This window comes from Cibotium barometz, chromosome 37 (assembly GCF_041138505.1).
Source record: "Cibotium barometz isolate CiBa-2024 chromosome 37, ASM4113850v1, whole genome shotgun sequence".
NCBI classification, from domain to species: Eukaryota; Viridiplantae; Streptophyta; class Polypodiopsida; order Cyatheales; family Cibotiaceae; genus Cibotium; species Cibotium barometz.
Window position 1 is genome coordinate 17,655,603 of NC_141082.1, and position 16,378 is coordinate 17,671,980.

The 16,378-nt window shown below is 41.8% G+C and overlaps 1 protein-coding gene across 1 annotated transcript in view; it reads right to left on the minus strand.

The window, feature by feature from the left end:
* Nucleotides 1–12,794: 12,794 nt before the first annotated feature.
* Nucleotides 12,795–16,378, minus strand: part of LOC147617019 (RNA helicase family protein) — a 70,305-nt gene continuing 66,721 nt past the window's right edge. The window contains exons 11-17 of the mRNA XM_086776646.1: nt 15,790–16,004; nt 14,936–15,095; nt 14,536–14,809; nt 14,258–14,450; nt 13,987–14,173; nt 13,390–13,758; nt 12,795–13,298 (exon numbers count right to left, since the gene is read on the minus strand). Of these exons, the coding sequence (XP_086632772.1) occupies nt 13,125–13,298; nt 13,390–13,758; nt 13,987–14,173; nt 14,258–14,450; nt 14,536–14,809; nt 14,936–15,095; nt 15,790–16,004 (1,572 nt within the window). The 3' untranslated portion in view covers nt 12,795–13,124. The remainder of the gene's footprint in view (nt 13,299–13,389; nt 13,759–13,986; nt 14,174–14,257; nt 14,451–14,535; nt 14,810–14,935; nt 15,096–15,789; nt 16,005–16,378) is intronic.

Below are 16,378 nucleotides of genomic sequence, written 5' to 3' on the forward strand. Positions count from 1 at the left end.
GAAATCTCACAACCTCCAAAGCCAGCAACCCAAAGAGCCTGAGGCACCAGTCCCAAAGGTTGAAATAGCCCCTCAAAAGTCTAAAGGATCGAAATTAGAGGTCCAAAAGAAGAAAACCTCAAAGAGCACATGGAAATGCAATGCACCATCGGTTGTCAACCGTAGGGCAACAACATCATGACCATTGAAAGTGGTTTAGCCGATAGTTGTAAAGTTGCCTCTCTCTTGTAGAGACAACATGCAATCTCTTGCTCAAACTAGCTCTTCCTAAAGAGAAGAAACACATTCACTATGCAAATCTTCCAAAAAGAAACCTCAACCTTGTGTTGGAGAAGGAGAAAATGAAACAATCCCAAGCAATAAGAAGGTTGCAAGTTGAACTAGAGCCCCACTACTTAAGCACGCAGTCAAAATGAAACCACTAACCCCACTTGAGCATATCCCTGACCCCATTCAAGAGTCAATCATAAAAATAATAAAGGACCTTAGAGCATGCCAAAGGCCATAGCCAGACCCATGGCTATTCTTAAGAGTCGCAAAAAGAGCTAACTCCAGAGCCTCTATCTCTGGAACCAAACCAACTAGACTTCACATTGCTAGATGCAGTGGAGGAGGACTCATTGGGAGGTAAAATTTGGCCTTCCATGGGTCATCATAGTCACCCATAATATTTTCTTCAATGTGATAGATGTGACAACTTCACTTTGAACTTATGAGAGCCACCACCTCTCTTAGGAAGGATCAGTGCACATCCCCCACACATTGGCAGGTCCAAGCAAAGTGAGCATGAATATCGCATGAAGGCCATAGCATGCCTCACATCCTTCTTATTCTCAGAAGTTTGAAAGTACTCTTTTACAAGGAAATTCTCAACTTTGGAGAGACTTATCTAGCTTGATGACTAGGAACCTAAAAGCCCACTCACCAAACCTAAAGAGGAGGAGGATGAGCTATGCCACATTGAGATCTCTTCTTCCATACCCAAGACAAAAGTACAACCAAAATTGTCAAGGAAATTCTCAACTTTGGAGAGACTTATCTAACTTGATGACTAGGAACCTAAAAGCCCACTCACCAAACCTAAAGAGGAGGAGGATGAGCTATGCCACATTGAGATCTCTTCTTCCATACCCAAGACAAAAGTACAACCAAAATTGTCCATGAATAATTTGAGAAACTACTTTAAAAGTGAATGAACATAATGTTACATATCATTTATAATTTATAAAGGCGACGGTCTGTCAGCATAATCACTAAGGAATGCTAGAAGACCTGGGGAAGCCCGTCACTCATAGGTACAAGCCTCATGGGGTCAAGCTTGTTGATGGAAACATAGCTAAACCTTTGGGCATCCTTCATCAAGATGTAAAGATTAAAACCTTCAAGCTAAGCTTCCACCACACATTCGTGGGTCATACACTAGGATCCTCAAAAGTCCTTACATGAGAGTCACAAGGTTGGTTATGATTAGGAAACCAATCATATTTATATACTTAAGGGTAACCAGTCCTTGAATCTACCATGCATCAACAATCTAATGAACTTGACTCCCCAAGAAAAGGATTGTCATTGGTCAAGTAAATGTCAAAGAAGGCAATAAAAGAAATCAGTTGACTGGGATAAATCTTCGAGTTGGAGGAGTACACAAATAGGGGCAAACCCTCCACCCATTGCATACTGGGTACAGTCCTCACATGGGAGTAGAATCTTCTCAAGAAAGCTTGGAGTTAGGATCCATCAAACAACAAAGAGGACGGTACTCTATCATCCCAAATGTCTCCAGCAGAGCTGTTGTAAACATCTGTGCTGGCTAAGGAAAACTCCTTCAGGATTCTGATAGACCTCTATTTCAAGAAAGTAGTGAAGAAGTCCTAAATCAATCATCTCAAAAGTGAGAGCTAAATTTGACGTGAGCTATTCAATCTTGGCAAGATGAGAGCCAGTGATCAACATATAATATGATCAAACAAACAAATCAACTTGAGCAAAGACATAGATATTATTGTTTGCAAAGCATCTCTGGATGGCTAAGGAAAAGAAAGAATGCATCAATCTTATCATACCATGCCTTGGGCCTTGGGGGGTGTGCCTGTTTTTTCAAGCCATAAAGGGATTTGTGCAATCTGTACACCTTAACATCGTGTCCAGGAACCTGAAAACTTGGAGGCTATTCAACATAGACCTCCTCATGGCAAGTCACCATTGAGAAAGACAAACTTGACATCCATCTAATAAACCGGCCAATGAGGATGAGCAAAGAGAGCAAGAATTGTCTGGATAGTGGTGTATCTGGCTATAGGGGCAAAAGATTCCTCTTAGTCAATACCCTCAATTTGAGAATACCTCTTTGCAACCAATCTGGATTTGTGTTTGTCTAGAGAACCATTGATAAGAAACTTGGTCTTAAAAACAAACTTGACCCTAATGACCTACCTATGCAATTGTTGATCCACAAGTTCCCATGTACCATTCCTTTTATTGGAATCAATCTCGACCTCCATGGCTATGCCCGCCTCCACTCAAGAAGAGCAAGAGCCTCTTTAGCTATAGTATGCTCAAATGATTGCACCATTGTACTCATCAAGGCGAGGTTACAGGAATGACGAAGCTTTTGGAATCTCTGTGCCCATGTGAAAGGTGTTGTTAAGGACACAACAAGCTGATGATGAAGATCGACATCTAAGAGATGGGAGTCACGAACGGTGGCTTCCAACCAATCGGGGCATCCTGGGGGAAATCCTCCGTTGCACAAAATCAAGGAGGAGTAGGAGAAGCTAAAGGGAGGCGGAGAAACTTGGGGTGAAGAACATGGGAGTGGAGAAGTTGGGGGGGTGGGGATGCCGAGGAAGAAGAGGAAGAAGTAGGAGGATGAGGAACCTCTATGGTAAGCTCAGGGTGAGACTAAGAATCATCGGACGAGGGTTCAACAAAGTGAACATTGTGGGAAATCACTAAGGACTTCTACTGAGAAATGTGGTGACATTGAGCACAAGGAAGAGATAGGGAGTGAGTTGAGTAAGCCAAGCAAGAGCAAAGTCCCATGAGCAAAGGGAATTATCCCACATTGGTGTACAAGCCCAAGGGTGTACTTCCTCATACAAAAGGGGGCCATTTCAATGAAACATGAAGAAATCTCTTAATCCTCTATATGAGTACAAGTCTCAATCTTGTAAGCTAATTGTGCTTAAGTCTCCTGCTTAATTAGTTTAGCAATTAATCATCATGTTTATGCTTAGGTGTCACCCACCTTAGATTAGCTTAATCACTAGATTAATGTAGGATTAGTACTAATCACTATAGCCATGCACATGGTATCCATAATTTTAACATGGTATCAGAGCTTTCCCTATCCCCACATCCCTAATCTCAACTCACATTAGTTTAATTACTTTACTAATTATCTAACTACCCACTAATCTCAACCTTATCCAATCTTCCCATTTGTGGTCCAAATTTCAAGTGCTTGGCATTGCTCATTCTCTCATCCATTCGCCCAGCTCTTTTGGGAGGTTGTTGCTCAACCCTAGGCAAAATTCATAGCCTGGAGGATTTGCCGAATTTCGCACTATACGGCCAAAAATTGGTACATCTTTCTTGTTGACTGGTTTTTTTGACGGTTCTCCATGTATGCTACAAATTGCATCAAGCCCTTCTATCTAAAGTAATCCATGACCTAAGCAAGATTTTCACCAAAGGGTTTCTCATTTGGTGCAGCAGAGTGGCCAGGGCAAGCACATAAATAGTCACAACTATTCAACGGTTTTCGTCAATTTTTGACAGTTTAGTTTTTTTTTACTAAAGCCTCTTCATCTCATTAAGAGTAATCACTCTATGCAAGAAGCCCCATCAAAGCTCTCACCGTTGAGCTCACTTGAAGCCTCCAATATTCACTATGATTAGCACTTAATCACTATCATTAGCAATTAATTAGCAAAAAGTGAGCTTAATTAAAGTCAAAATTGGAAAATTAGAGTACTATTCCACTATGGAAAACCTTCTCTTGCATCAAAATCCATCTCATCCACTTGTATTACTCAATTTAAGTGAGTTTTTGTTGGAATTAAGGTTAGGGCTACAACAATGCACACACACAAGATAGAGAAGCTTGAGAGAAAAACTCACTAGATTAGAATGAACAAATGTGTGTCAGATACAAAAGATAAGTACACACCCCAAAATGAGTAGATAAGAAGGTGTACATACGCACGGGGGAAAAAACCTCCTAGTGAGGGAAAAAGTGCCCCAGCGGTCCTTAGTGTGTTCACACACATCACTACCATATAATGCTACAAATCCCCCCTGGAGTGATAATGTGAACATGTTGAGGGTATGGCCGATCAATCCTAAAGAGGCAGTAAGCCCAAAGCATTACGAAAAGCTTCGAACTTTTCACGAAAGAGCCTTCGTGAATAAATCTGCCATGTTGTCATGTGTAGGCACATAGACCAAGCTGATCTCTGCTGCGTGCAGAGAGTCTTTCCCTAACAAAGTGGTAATGCACCTCAATGTGCTTAGTGCGAGCATGAAACATTGGGCGCTCTGGCTGTCAGTGAAAATCGTAGTGCTAGATGACTGTCCAACATCCAAATCAGCCATAAGACGTCTGAGCCACACACACTCAACTGTAGTTGTAAAAGCTACCCTCTTGTACTCAGCTTCATAGCTGGAAGTGGCCACTATAGGTTGCTTCTTGCTGAGCCATGATATACATGAATCACCAAGGCGAAAGCAAAATCCGCTAGTGGACACTCGTGTATCATAACATCCAGCCCAATCTGAATCACTAAAAGCATGCAGCTATGACTCACCCCCTTTGGATAAAACAATCCAGAATACTGAGTGCCCTGCAAATAGCAGAAAACCCGCTTAACAGCCTGCCAATGCTTCGTACCAAAGGAAACAGGTTCCTCCTCATTACATAAAGTAGAAATGAGAACATGATCCACATGAGAATAATCTGCATGATGAGAACCTGCATGAGTTCTACTAGGTAAAGGAGCTGCCAACTTGCTATCCCTCAATGTATGCACAAGCCATTTTGGCATACTCCTAGATTCTTCTATGGCTACTCTCTCCTCATCCACTACATCCTCAATAATTGCCTCATCAAAAGATTGATTTGCAGGCTTATTTTGCACCTGCAAAGGCTGACTTTCAGCACTTGGTTGAGCATTCAATTGCTCTACATATGGCTGCTCTCCATTAAACAAAGGTGGAATCGAATCAAATGTCATGTGAGCACATTCTGTTGTTTTTTGCATGAAAGCATGGGCTAAACTGAGTTTTTTGACAAAAACAACATCTCTACTTACCAAAATTTGCTTTGAGGCCAGATGATAGAGTCTATATCCCTTGCTTTCTGAACTATATCCCACAAATATGCATTTAACTGCATTATCATCAAGCTTACTGCATTGTTGCTCAGGCACAAGAGCATAAGCAACACAACCAAAAACACGCAAATGAGCCACAGAAGGCTTTCTTCCATGCCAAGCTTTTCAAGGCCTTGGTAGGGCATTTGTTCAATACATAGTTTGTGCACATAGTTGCCTCTAACCAAAAACCATGAGTTAAATCTTGGGCTTTCACCATACATCGTGCCATCTCCCTGAGAGACATGTTCTTCCTCTCAGCCACACCATTTTTCTGAGGTGTGTATGGCACTGTAGATTGATGCCTTATGCCTTTTTCAGCCATATATGCATGAAATTCCTTGGACATATACTCTCCCCCTCCCCCCCCCCCCCCGATCTGAAGAACGAAGGGTGCCAACTTTACATTCACATGCATTTTCAGCCATGGATACGAAGTGCCTAAAGCACATAAAAACCTCTGACTTATTCTTTAATGGATACACCCAGCTATATCTGGAGTAATCATCAATAAAAGTGACGAAGTAGAGATATCCCCCAATAGATGGTGTCCTCATATAGAACCACATACATCACTATGTATAATCTGTAATTTCTTAACACCTCTCATAGATCCATCTTTTGGAAATGATGCCCGATGCATTTTACCAAGAATACACCCCTCACATACATGTCTAGTAGGGGTCTCAAGAGTTGGCAACTCAGACACCATATCATACCTTTGAAGGCGTAACAAACTGCCATAATTTAGATGGCCGGATTGTGCATTCCATAATTCTACATCAATCATAGCATGCCATAATTCTACATCAATCATAGCATGAGTCGTAGAGACTGAGCAAGCATCATGCTGCAACTTCTCAAATACATCCATCTTGTATAGGCCATGAAACAAGGTACCTGAGGCAATGATAGAATAACCATCATTTATATCCTGAACTGTACATCTGTCATCCACAAATTTCACCATCAAGCCTAACAAGGCTAAGGCTGAAACTGATAGCAAGTTCTTCTTAATGTGTGGCACATATAAAACTTTCGAAAGAGAAAATGCATGCCCATTTGAGCAGTGAACTCTACCAACTCCTTTGACAGGATATGACGAACCATTTGCACATGTGACGGTTCCTGCACTTGGGGACAGATTCCAGAGATGAGAACAAACCTTTTTGTGAAGTAATGTGCTTACTAGCACCACTGTCAAAGTACCAACAAGCATCCAATTCTGCCATTAACATGCATACATCTCATGAACAGAAGGGTCATAACTACAATGTACAGTTCATGCCCAATCATCTTGATTAAAACTTGCAGATTCCTTATTCTCTGCACTTGGTGTGCAGATGCATCAACCACAGCCATGCCCGATTCTTTCTTTTTCTCCTTCTCTAGCCTTTTCTTGCACTCATGTATGTAGTGCCCTAGTTTCCTACAATAGTGACACTTGCCCTTCTTTTTAGGCTTATCACCTTCTTTCTCTGCATCCTTACCTGAGGATTCTGATTTTGGCTTATAGCCACCATGCGAAGAAGCTTTACCTTTGGCTTTTTGATTGGCAACAAAAGCTTGGTCACACCAACTCGCATATTAGTTCTGTTTTGCCTAGACTGCCCTTCTTGCAAGAGTACTGAAACTAGCTCATCAAATGTAAGGACATTTGGATTTCCCTTCATCATCATAAGTCTAAGTGTAGAGACAAAACTGTGATAAGAATTCGACAATGCATTGAGAACTATGGGCACCAATGTACTATCAGGATATATCTCATCCACACTAGCAAGCTGCTCCTTAAAATCTTTGATCTTGGTTAAGAAGTTGTCCATTGAGTCTCCCTCAATTCATGTACTCAGACTCCAACTGTTTGCGCAGATATGTAACACGTGCTTCATTACGCACTTGGTATAATGCAACAAGTGCATCCCATGCCTGTTTTAAAGTCTTACGTGACCGAATATGAGGAATAATGCTTTGCTTCACAGAAAGTGCAAGCAATGCATGTGCCTATGCATCTCTTCCATCCCATCTTGTTTGAGAAGCAGTGTGGGAGGTACTGGTGGTGCATGTGGAGGAGCCACATCTGTATCAGATTCTACTTCAAATGTACCTGCAACACTTGGTTGCAGTGGTAGTTGTGAAACACGATGAGTTTCACTACCACTGACCACATTCCAAAGGCCTTTAGCAACCAATACATGCCTCATCAGGACCACAATGGGTAGGTAGTCCCATCAAGTTTGTCCTCAGCAGACAACGTGTTGAATACATCACTACTGCCAGCCACCATACTTTCTACCCAATGCAAAATCTTTCAACACACTGCAAGTACTCAGTATTCATTGAATGCAACCTTGGATGGCTGCCAACTGACTGAATCACCTCTTAAGTGTATGAAAATTAACACAGAGTGGAGAATAGAGTGCTACTGGGAGCGAAAGTATGATGGTTGATATTGTTGAAGACACTGTAAATGCTGCTGCACACCAAATCTTTACCGTCGCTACACATCCCAGACACCCAAAAGTGAGCAGAACCAATCCAAAATGATGCCTCTCCAGAACGTCTACAGAAACCTTGAGGTGCCCAAAATGTGCTCGAATCTCGCCCGGACCCCGAAAATTTGGTATACTTCGTATACATAACACTACATTATACACCTTCTTCTCCTAAGAGGGTATCTCAATCGGAGACAAAAAAATAGGGTCATGAGAAGGGAGCCAGATTACTAGATCAAGTGTCAAGGAAGCTAGCTCTAATACCAATTGTTGGAATTAGGGTTAGGGTTACAACAATGCACACACACAAGATAGAGAAGCTTGAGAGCACACAAACTCACTAGATTAGAATGAACAAATGTGTGCCGGATACAAAAGATAAGTACACACCCTAAAATGAGTGGATAAGAGGGTGTACATATGCACAGGGAAAAAACCTCCTGGTGAGGGAAAAAGTGTCACAATGGTCCTAAGTGTGTTTACACACATCACTACCATATAATGCTACAGCTTTCACTGCACTTAATTCAATTTTAGCACATAATTTGTATCTTAGTCACCTGCATCAGCTTAAAATCGTCATTGCCATGAAAAACAGAGCACATCACCAATCTTGTACGAGATTAGACACTTCCACTGAAGAAAAACACAAGCTCATTGGTAAGACCTTCTCAAATGGCAAGCATTTTGCACTTCAAAGCATCATTTGGGGAAAGGTTAAATCCTTGAGAAATTCGACATGGAAAAATGCATGTGCATAAGCATCAAATGCAAAGAAAAGATGCATTAAACACTATCCTAAGCATGCCCAAAGCACAAGTGCATGAGATGACAAAACAACACACAGTATGTCATCCACACTAAAAGCATCAAAGGAAGCATCAAAGCACCAAGCACAAAGTGGCAGCAAAAGAACCAGGTCCACATCAAAGAACTTGTCTCAAAAAGCCAAGGGTCAAGCCAAAGAGCAAAGACCAAGTGCCATGAAGCATTCAACAATGTGAGGAAGAACACGATATCAACATGAAGAATGAAGGAAGCAGCAAGGGATCTTCATTAAGAAAAAGCAAGGAGATCTCAAGCAAGCAGCAACACTGAGCAACAAAGGAGCTACCAACCACTACCCATTTCTTGAACAAAACTTTGTTGTAAAAAATACTACTTCCTACAAAAAGTGTTTGTAACCAGCCTCTGGAAGAACCGATGATGTACCCAAGTTGGAAATTCATCCCTCACCTAGAGCCAAAGTAGCATTAAGGGGGGGGGAGGGGGGGGGAGTGCAAAAGTAGCACATGAGCCAAAGTTGCTCATAGCACCTAGGGGAAGTGATGCAAATGTAAATCACTCGACCACCAGAGAGTAGCCAAAGCAGCACCCTAGGGGAGTGAAAATCAACCCGACAATATCTACAATAACCTTTGAGCTAGAGAGTAACCAAGCCAAAGAGCCTCTGAGTTACCTAGCAATAGTATGCGAATCGGGAGTAGATGAAAGAAGTGATAGTATCACAGAAAGATGAGAAAGTTTCAGACAATTTGGTGATGAACATAGTCTTTATCAGTAGCCTTGCTCCCCAAAGAGAGCTACTGCTTCTGAATGGTAACAAACTCCGTGATGGAATCCATGATGTTGGCAGTATCAAAGATCTTTAGGTTGGCAAGCTGATTCTCCACGGCAATCTTTTGAGTAGAGTTCTCTCTATGATACCTCCTTTGAATGGCATCCCACAATTCTTCTATGGTCTCATCATTATTGTCATCAAATTGACGAGCAACATAGATGGTTTAATGTTGAAGATGATAAACACATGTGCTCAAGCATCCTTATCAAGCTTGGCGTCAATCTCAGCCTGAGAAGAAGTCGCAATTGGCTCGACGTCGGCCTTGGTAACAATACCCCATAGCCGATGGTACCGGAGTCAAATCTTCATGTGCCAAAGACCGATCAAGGTAGTTGGTCCCATCTAGGATGGATTCCTTGGGAAGTTGGGGAATAGATGGCAATTGGTGTAGAAGCCATGGAATCGTCCTCTTGAATCTACAGTTGAAAGGCTACAACTAAGTACCCGGGGACTACCCACTCCTCCCTAGATGCTAGGTGAGGTGGAAGAAATACGTAGAGCTGTACTACTTCCACAGATCAATGCACACGGGTGAAGATGGGAGCCGACCCGATGCGTGATGAAAGTAAGAAAGGAAGAGGCTACTGGAGCAAGTGCATAGTGCTACCATTAGTCCGGAGTAGGGACGAAATACAAAAATTAGGGAAATAAAAACTTACATTTAAATAAATTGCCTCCTCTGCAAGGAGGGAGGGCTGGAAAAAAGAAAATGTTGGCTGATAGTCTTCCTATAGAGTGTAGAGGCAAGGCCTAAGAACTACAATGCTTTGATACCATGAGAGAATGATTGAAGGCAACAAGCGAAATTAGAGGAGAGACAATAATCATCCAACACTTCAACAAAATGATGAATGAATTAAATGGCAAAAATCATGTTCTTATATACAGCACAAGTAGCGTCAGCTAGAAGAAGAAACCCACAACTGGTTAAAAATATGTTAGGACTACTTGTGCTACGACTAAGGAAAAGTGCCTAAAAATGTTAGGAAAAAATACCCACGATTGAGGAAAATACATCAGATAAATATGATGTGTAGCATGATTCACTTATCATTAGTCTACTTGTTATGGTGACTTAGACATCATCATCTCCACATACAATCTTGGCAACCTTGTTACCTTGATCAAGGCATTAGTAAGATAATCAGTCTACTATCCCAACTAAAGGCTTGACACTCAAAATATGAAAATTGGTCATACCTCAATTATAGTGTCCACCACCAAGCTTTCCAAAACAATCTCTCTACGTTTAAGGTGTTGGTTGAGATATCAAACAAGGCATAAGGTATAAACTGAACATTTGTGAATAGCATTTCACCATGAAAACTAGCAAACAATCTGTGTATTGCTCCGTGTTTGTGCAATGCGCATATGTTTTCTTTGGTTTAGTAGTTGCACAAATCTTTGCTATTTATGTTTCAACGCAGTCTCTAGGTATATCGTGTGGCTGAGAGCAAGACATGATTTGGCTAGCACCACATTTTTTAGCTTACTTGAGATGCAGACACAATCACCCTTTACCTTCGAGTGAGTTGTAGTCTAGGTGTGGCATGGAGTTCTTAGAGTGGAGGGTTGCAGTGCTACACCATTGAAAAATGCCAAACCTCGATCAACCTTGCTTTGCATTCAATATAGAATTACATGTTGGTGATGAGGTTATGGTTCCTTTCGTGCTAGCCACAACTATCAAGCGAGCTCCTGATAGTCTTGAAATTGCTCATGAAGTGAGCACGAGGATACGATAAAGAATTTGCAAAAGTGTTCATCCTAGAGGGCTCTAGCCATCACATAATTCCATCCATTTCAACCACAAATGGCTTATATTGATTCACAATATGCAGCATTGGTGTTTTATACTCATGCTATGCTCACCAAATCCTATGTAGAATCTATAGCCATGTACTTAGTTGACTTGTACTTAGGGAAATATCCTTTCCCTCATTTCAAAGATTAATAAGAGGCAATGCAATCAATGCAAAGTTTCTTAAGACAAATGCTTAAAACGTCTATAAGAAGCCTAGAAATGACTTCACTTCCAAAAATTGTCCATATCAAAAAACTGTGATGATACGACCAATTATAACAGCTCTTGTTTAAAGGATTCACCCTTGCACTGCTTTGCGTGGTGCACTTCTTAGGAACCTTTAAAGAACTCGTAAGTGCTTCACATGTCCATGTGAATTTTGTTGTAGACAAAATCTCATCTGTTAGAGAGTCACTACCGGAAAACTCATGATGCCCATCTTCCCTTACATATATTCGGTGGTGAAATGTTCTCAAGTCAAGATGAGGTCAACTGTTTTGAACAAAGGGTACTTGCTCTTAACCTCACCTTGTGAAGACCCTTCTACAAACTCTATCCCAACCATAACACGAGTTTTCTTTGCTCCACCATATATGCCCCAATCAAAATTATTATATGACATCATCATCAAGCTCTCATTTTCTTTCTTATTGCTCAAACACCATAGCTTCGCTTAAATAGCATATAGATTCTTTAACATCAAACCTATGACCAGCAAAAACTCAATTCTATAATCAACACTCTTAGGAGATACGGAAGCTTTGGGTACACATTGGAAGGAAACCCCAATAAATCCATAAGCTTCGAAAGGTTGTTGTAGCCAAATTCATGGAGTTACAATTTGAAACTTCAAAAAGTGAAAATGAATTCCTCGAAAACCCATATCCATGAGAACCATATACTAGGTCTAGGTAACAAAAACCTCAGAATTTCTATTTCAATGGTTTTCTTTTGACACCAAGGAAGCTCATGCTTGTTTTCATGGCTTCACTGGACAGTGGATAATGCTTCTCAAAAGTTTTGATTAAGCAGTATGACAGCTTCAACAAGCTGTGAATTCTTCGCTTTTATAAGTGCTTTAATGGTTTGAATTATGATGCATAGTGTGTGCTCATCAAGTCATTTTTTTTGGGGGTGGTCCTCACTTAATACGAAGCTAAAGTAAGGGCTCAGCCTCGCTTGAAATTTGAGCCTCAAACAAACCTACATTCACCCTCATGGACGATATACGTACAGAGACCAACAATAGCTCTATCCCAGGCAACTTTGAGGCACGGGCCAGGCTGCCCACATTACCCAAACCTCAGTGTCCCACCAATAGAGCCTCATATCCGAGTCTCCAGCTAGAGCATGGTCAAGTTCCGATGTAGGTCGATCTTAGGCATCCTCCCTGATGGCAGTTATCTCACACTGTCCAGATTATCAAAGGCTAGCCTCATTATTAAAACCAGGATGGCTACAGATGTAACACAGTACAGGTCATTAAGACATCAAGAGAGTAAAAATAGAGAAAAGAAAGGCATATATACTATTGATTGAGTAGCAATGCTTTCAACTAAAGCACCACACTTCTGGGGCAGTACAACTCCCAACCGACCTTTGAATCCATTCTCACCTCCATACTAAAGAACAGGTGAAATCCCAGAAGACGACAAGGCATATCAAAATTTTGAACGAATTACTAGCCCTTTCCATGATTTCTCGACATTAACAGCTAGTCTCAACCGATTCTCTCTGCTAAAATCGCAAAGTTCTTGAAAAGAAGACCCTACCTTGGAAGGAGCACAAGAATATTAGGCTCTATAACCACCTACATGAAACCTTCAAGGTGCAGATCATCTTCTATAACCACCATATGTAGCATGATTCTCTCTATGTGATCTCTGCTCGGTATCACTGTGCAGCAGCTCTAAGACAGCATTCACCACTCCTTTGCCTTGGTCATGGATATCCAGCTGAGGCTGCTCGATTTTCCGCTGCAGAAGGCTATCAAGCTCCCTCCGGAGGTCCTGATAAAGCAAGAGTTAAAATCAAACATGACTTCTCTTCATTCCAATCAGACAAGTATTGAAGAGATCAGTGGCAAACAGGACTACTTACTTGCACTAATTGCGCAACTCTCTTTGTTGCTGAGAACTGCAAATAACCCCCTAGCATCTCCACACCATCTCCTTTATTGTTAGAAATCAGGCTGCCTCCAAACATGAGTACTGCATAGTCTGAGATATTGGTGGAGTCTCTTATATATATCCCTGTGGTCTTCACCTTCTCACTGTAGATTAGCCATGGATAGGGAAAGGAGCTCACGCGTGCATTCACAGATGCTGGGTGAAGGTCTACTTTCCCATCCTCTTTTGTAAAACATGCTGTCCGCTTTCCCCGTTGTTTACATTGGACAACACTTGGAAATAAGCCGGCGCAAAGGACTGCACGAACCATCTCCAAGTTTGCAGAGAAGCTATTGTATACCTGTGGTCATTTGATTACCCAAGAGGAGCAAATCAGAGCCAAGACCATAGCCCAAGCACAAGGGTGGTACCTCCTCATGGTTCTTTAGTGTGTCAGTTACTTCCTTTTTTTCGTGCGCACCTGTGGTGGTGGTGGTTTTTGTTTTGTATGTGTATGTGAGTGTGTGTGTGTGTGTTTTTTTTTTTTTTTTGGGGGGGGGGGATGTGATGGAGATTTTTTCCTTCTTACCTGTACACCCTTGGATCGATCATAAAAACCAGTGTCAGATAAAAGGTCCAGGAACTGATGACGCATGTCTTCCATCATGTTGAGAGTAGGTGAAGACAAGTAGTTTTGCCAGCAGTATTGACGGTCCCTCCCTTCGCGTTTAGACATCTGCCAGCCTTCAAAAGCTCGCAAGAGTGCAATATGATCACTGCAACTCAAGTATTTAGATCCAACAGCTTATCTTGAAATCATTCCAGAAACATCTTTGATGATCTCAGACTAGAAGGCAGACCTGTAGGACTCTCCTGCAAATCTTCTCTTTGCTTCATCAGCTGCTTCTTTTCTGTCAATTGGAAGAACAAAAGGATCTCTATGACCAAGAGCTGCTGCGATGGTCAGTGCAGGTCCCAAGCACTGGAAGACAGCTCCCATCAAAAGCATTTTGCCAATCCTTGGATCCATGGGAAGGGTTGCAAGATGACAACCTGAAAGCTTTTAAAGAATTATTATAGATTCCTTCCTGGAAAATATAAAAGCAATCTATTTCACCAGAACAGACAAGATGCTTGCCCAATGGTGTGAGCTCTTCAATCTCATTCAAAGCACCGATTGTCACAAGTAGGTCAACTGCATTCTGCACAGCAAGCGGCTCCGGAGGTTGAAGAGCTTTTGACAGAAACTCAGCAATGCGACCCAACTGCAAGCTCTTGATTTGCAGACATAGTTCCTGTAAAGGAGTGCGCAGGATCTCTGGCAATTGATACTGTGGCATGGCTTCAAAGATAATTTTAGGATAAAGATGGTAGCATACACCAGGCTGCACGCGCCCTGCTCGACCCTTCCTCTGCATCATGCATCAAACGTGGCATAGCTAAATTGCCCAAGTATGCATATTACCCATAAATTAAAAAGATTTGAATCAAAAGCTGCCTAATCAGAGGCTGCAATGATAGATGTAATCCTCCTGCACCTGAAGAGCAGAAGCTTTTGATATCCAGGAAGGAAGTAAACAAGCCAGCTTGTTCAATGCATCATAGCTTGTTTCCTTGGCTTTCCCACAGTCCAATACATACACAACATCATCAATGGTAATGCTTGTTTCAGCAATATTCGTAGCCAGTACAATCTTCCTGCAACCACCAGGCAAAATAAACCGATACAAATCATTCATAGTTGGGTCATACAGCACTCCAGAATAAGTTCTCTGAGACACTTCTTCCTCTTGCACTCAAAGCTCGCACTAGGTTATCAGGAAATCATAACAAAAGCAGCTATTGTAAGGTGACTTCACTTTCAGCATCTGCCACAGCTCACAGTTTTCATGCAAGGTCGTCGCCTCAACTGCTGCAGCTGGGAACACCATTAGGAGTGAAGAAATGCATCAAGGCAACTCCATGAGTATCACCAAACCCATAAGAGAGATGAAGGCCTGACACATAAAGTCCAAGACATAGACCAAAGAAAAATTTGAGAAGGGGTAGGATGGCCTGAGAGCAGCTCTCTGGCTATGCAAAAACCAAGGGCAGCTTTCTACACATTTGGAGCCTGCACCATTCTTGTATGGAGGTGCAAATAGGAGGACCCTTCTTGTATGGAAATGCAAATGAGAAGACATGGTGCTAAAGCCCCAACTGTGGCTCTTCCCCCTTCACATCCTCACATGTAAAGCCGTGAAGGAAGTCCACCCATCTCTTCAGAATTTTACCTCACTAGAGAAATTGTATCTGTTTTCTTGGCTTTAGTATACTAATGGAAACATCTTTTCTTGAAGCTGCCAGGAGGGCTCAAAACAGATTCTTTAGAACAAAGCTAAATGGTACTCACCTCATGCCACTTGGGGGTCTCTGGAAAATCTCGCGCTGATTGATGGTGGGCATTGAACCATGCAGAGGAAGAACCAAGAATTTATTGACATCTCCAAGAAAATCATTCTCTCTTAGCTTGTCAAGTAGCTTTGAGATCTCATCCCATCCAGTAAGAAAGACAAGGATAGCCCCCTGTCCCTCATGCCTGCAAATGTACTCAATACTTGCCTCTACCTGGTAAAAGCAAATGAGCCAAATATCAAGAACATAAAGGCATCAGAGACAAACAAAGATATACCAGTGGGAAGTTTAGGTTATTTCCTAAACTTAACTGAAAACCAAAGTGTGATTTCCATGCCATGAGAGTCTAGTCACAAAGCTTCAAGCCATCAACGTCAACATGCATAGCATAGACCATGTGCTATGACATCCCTACTCACGCAATCAGTGCCCAAGGTTAAGTGCAATATCATGCAAAATATATGTCCCGCTTAGTAAAAGGCAGACTTCAATCACTTCTCTGGAGGTAAAAGACAGACTCAACCATGATGAGAAAACATTCACACTCACATGCATGCACACACTTCTGTGCACACGTGCGCGCGTGC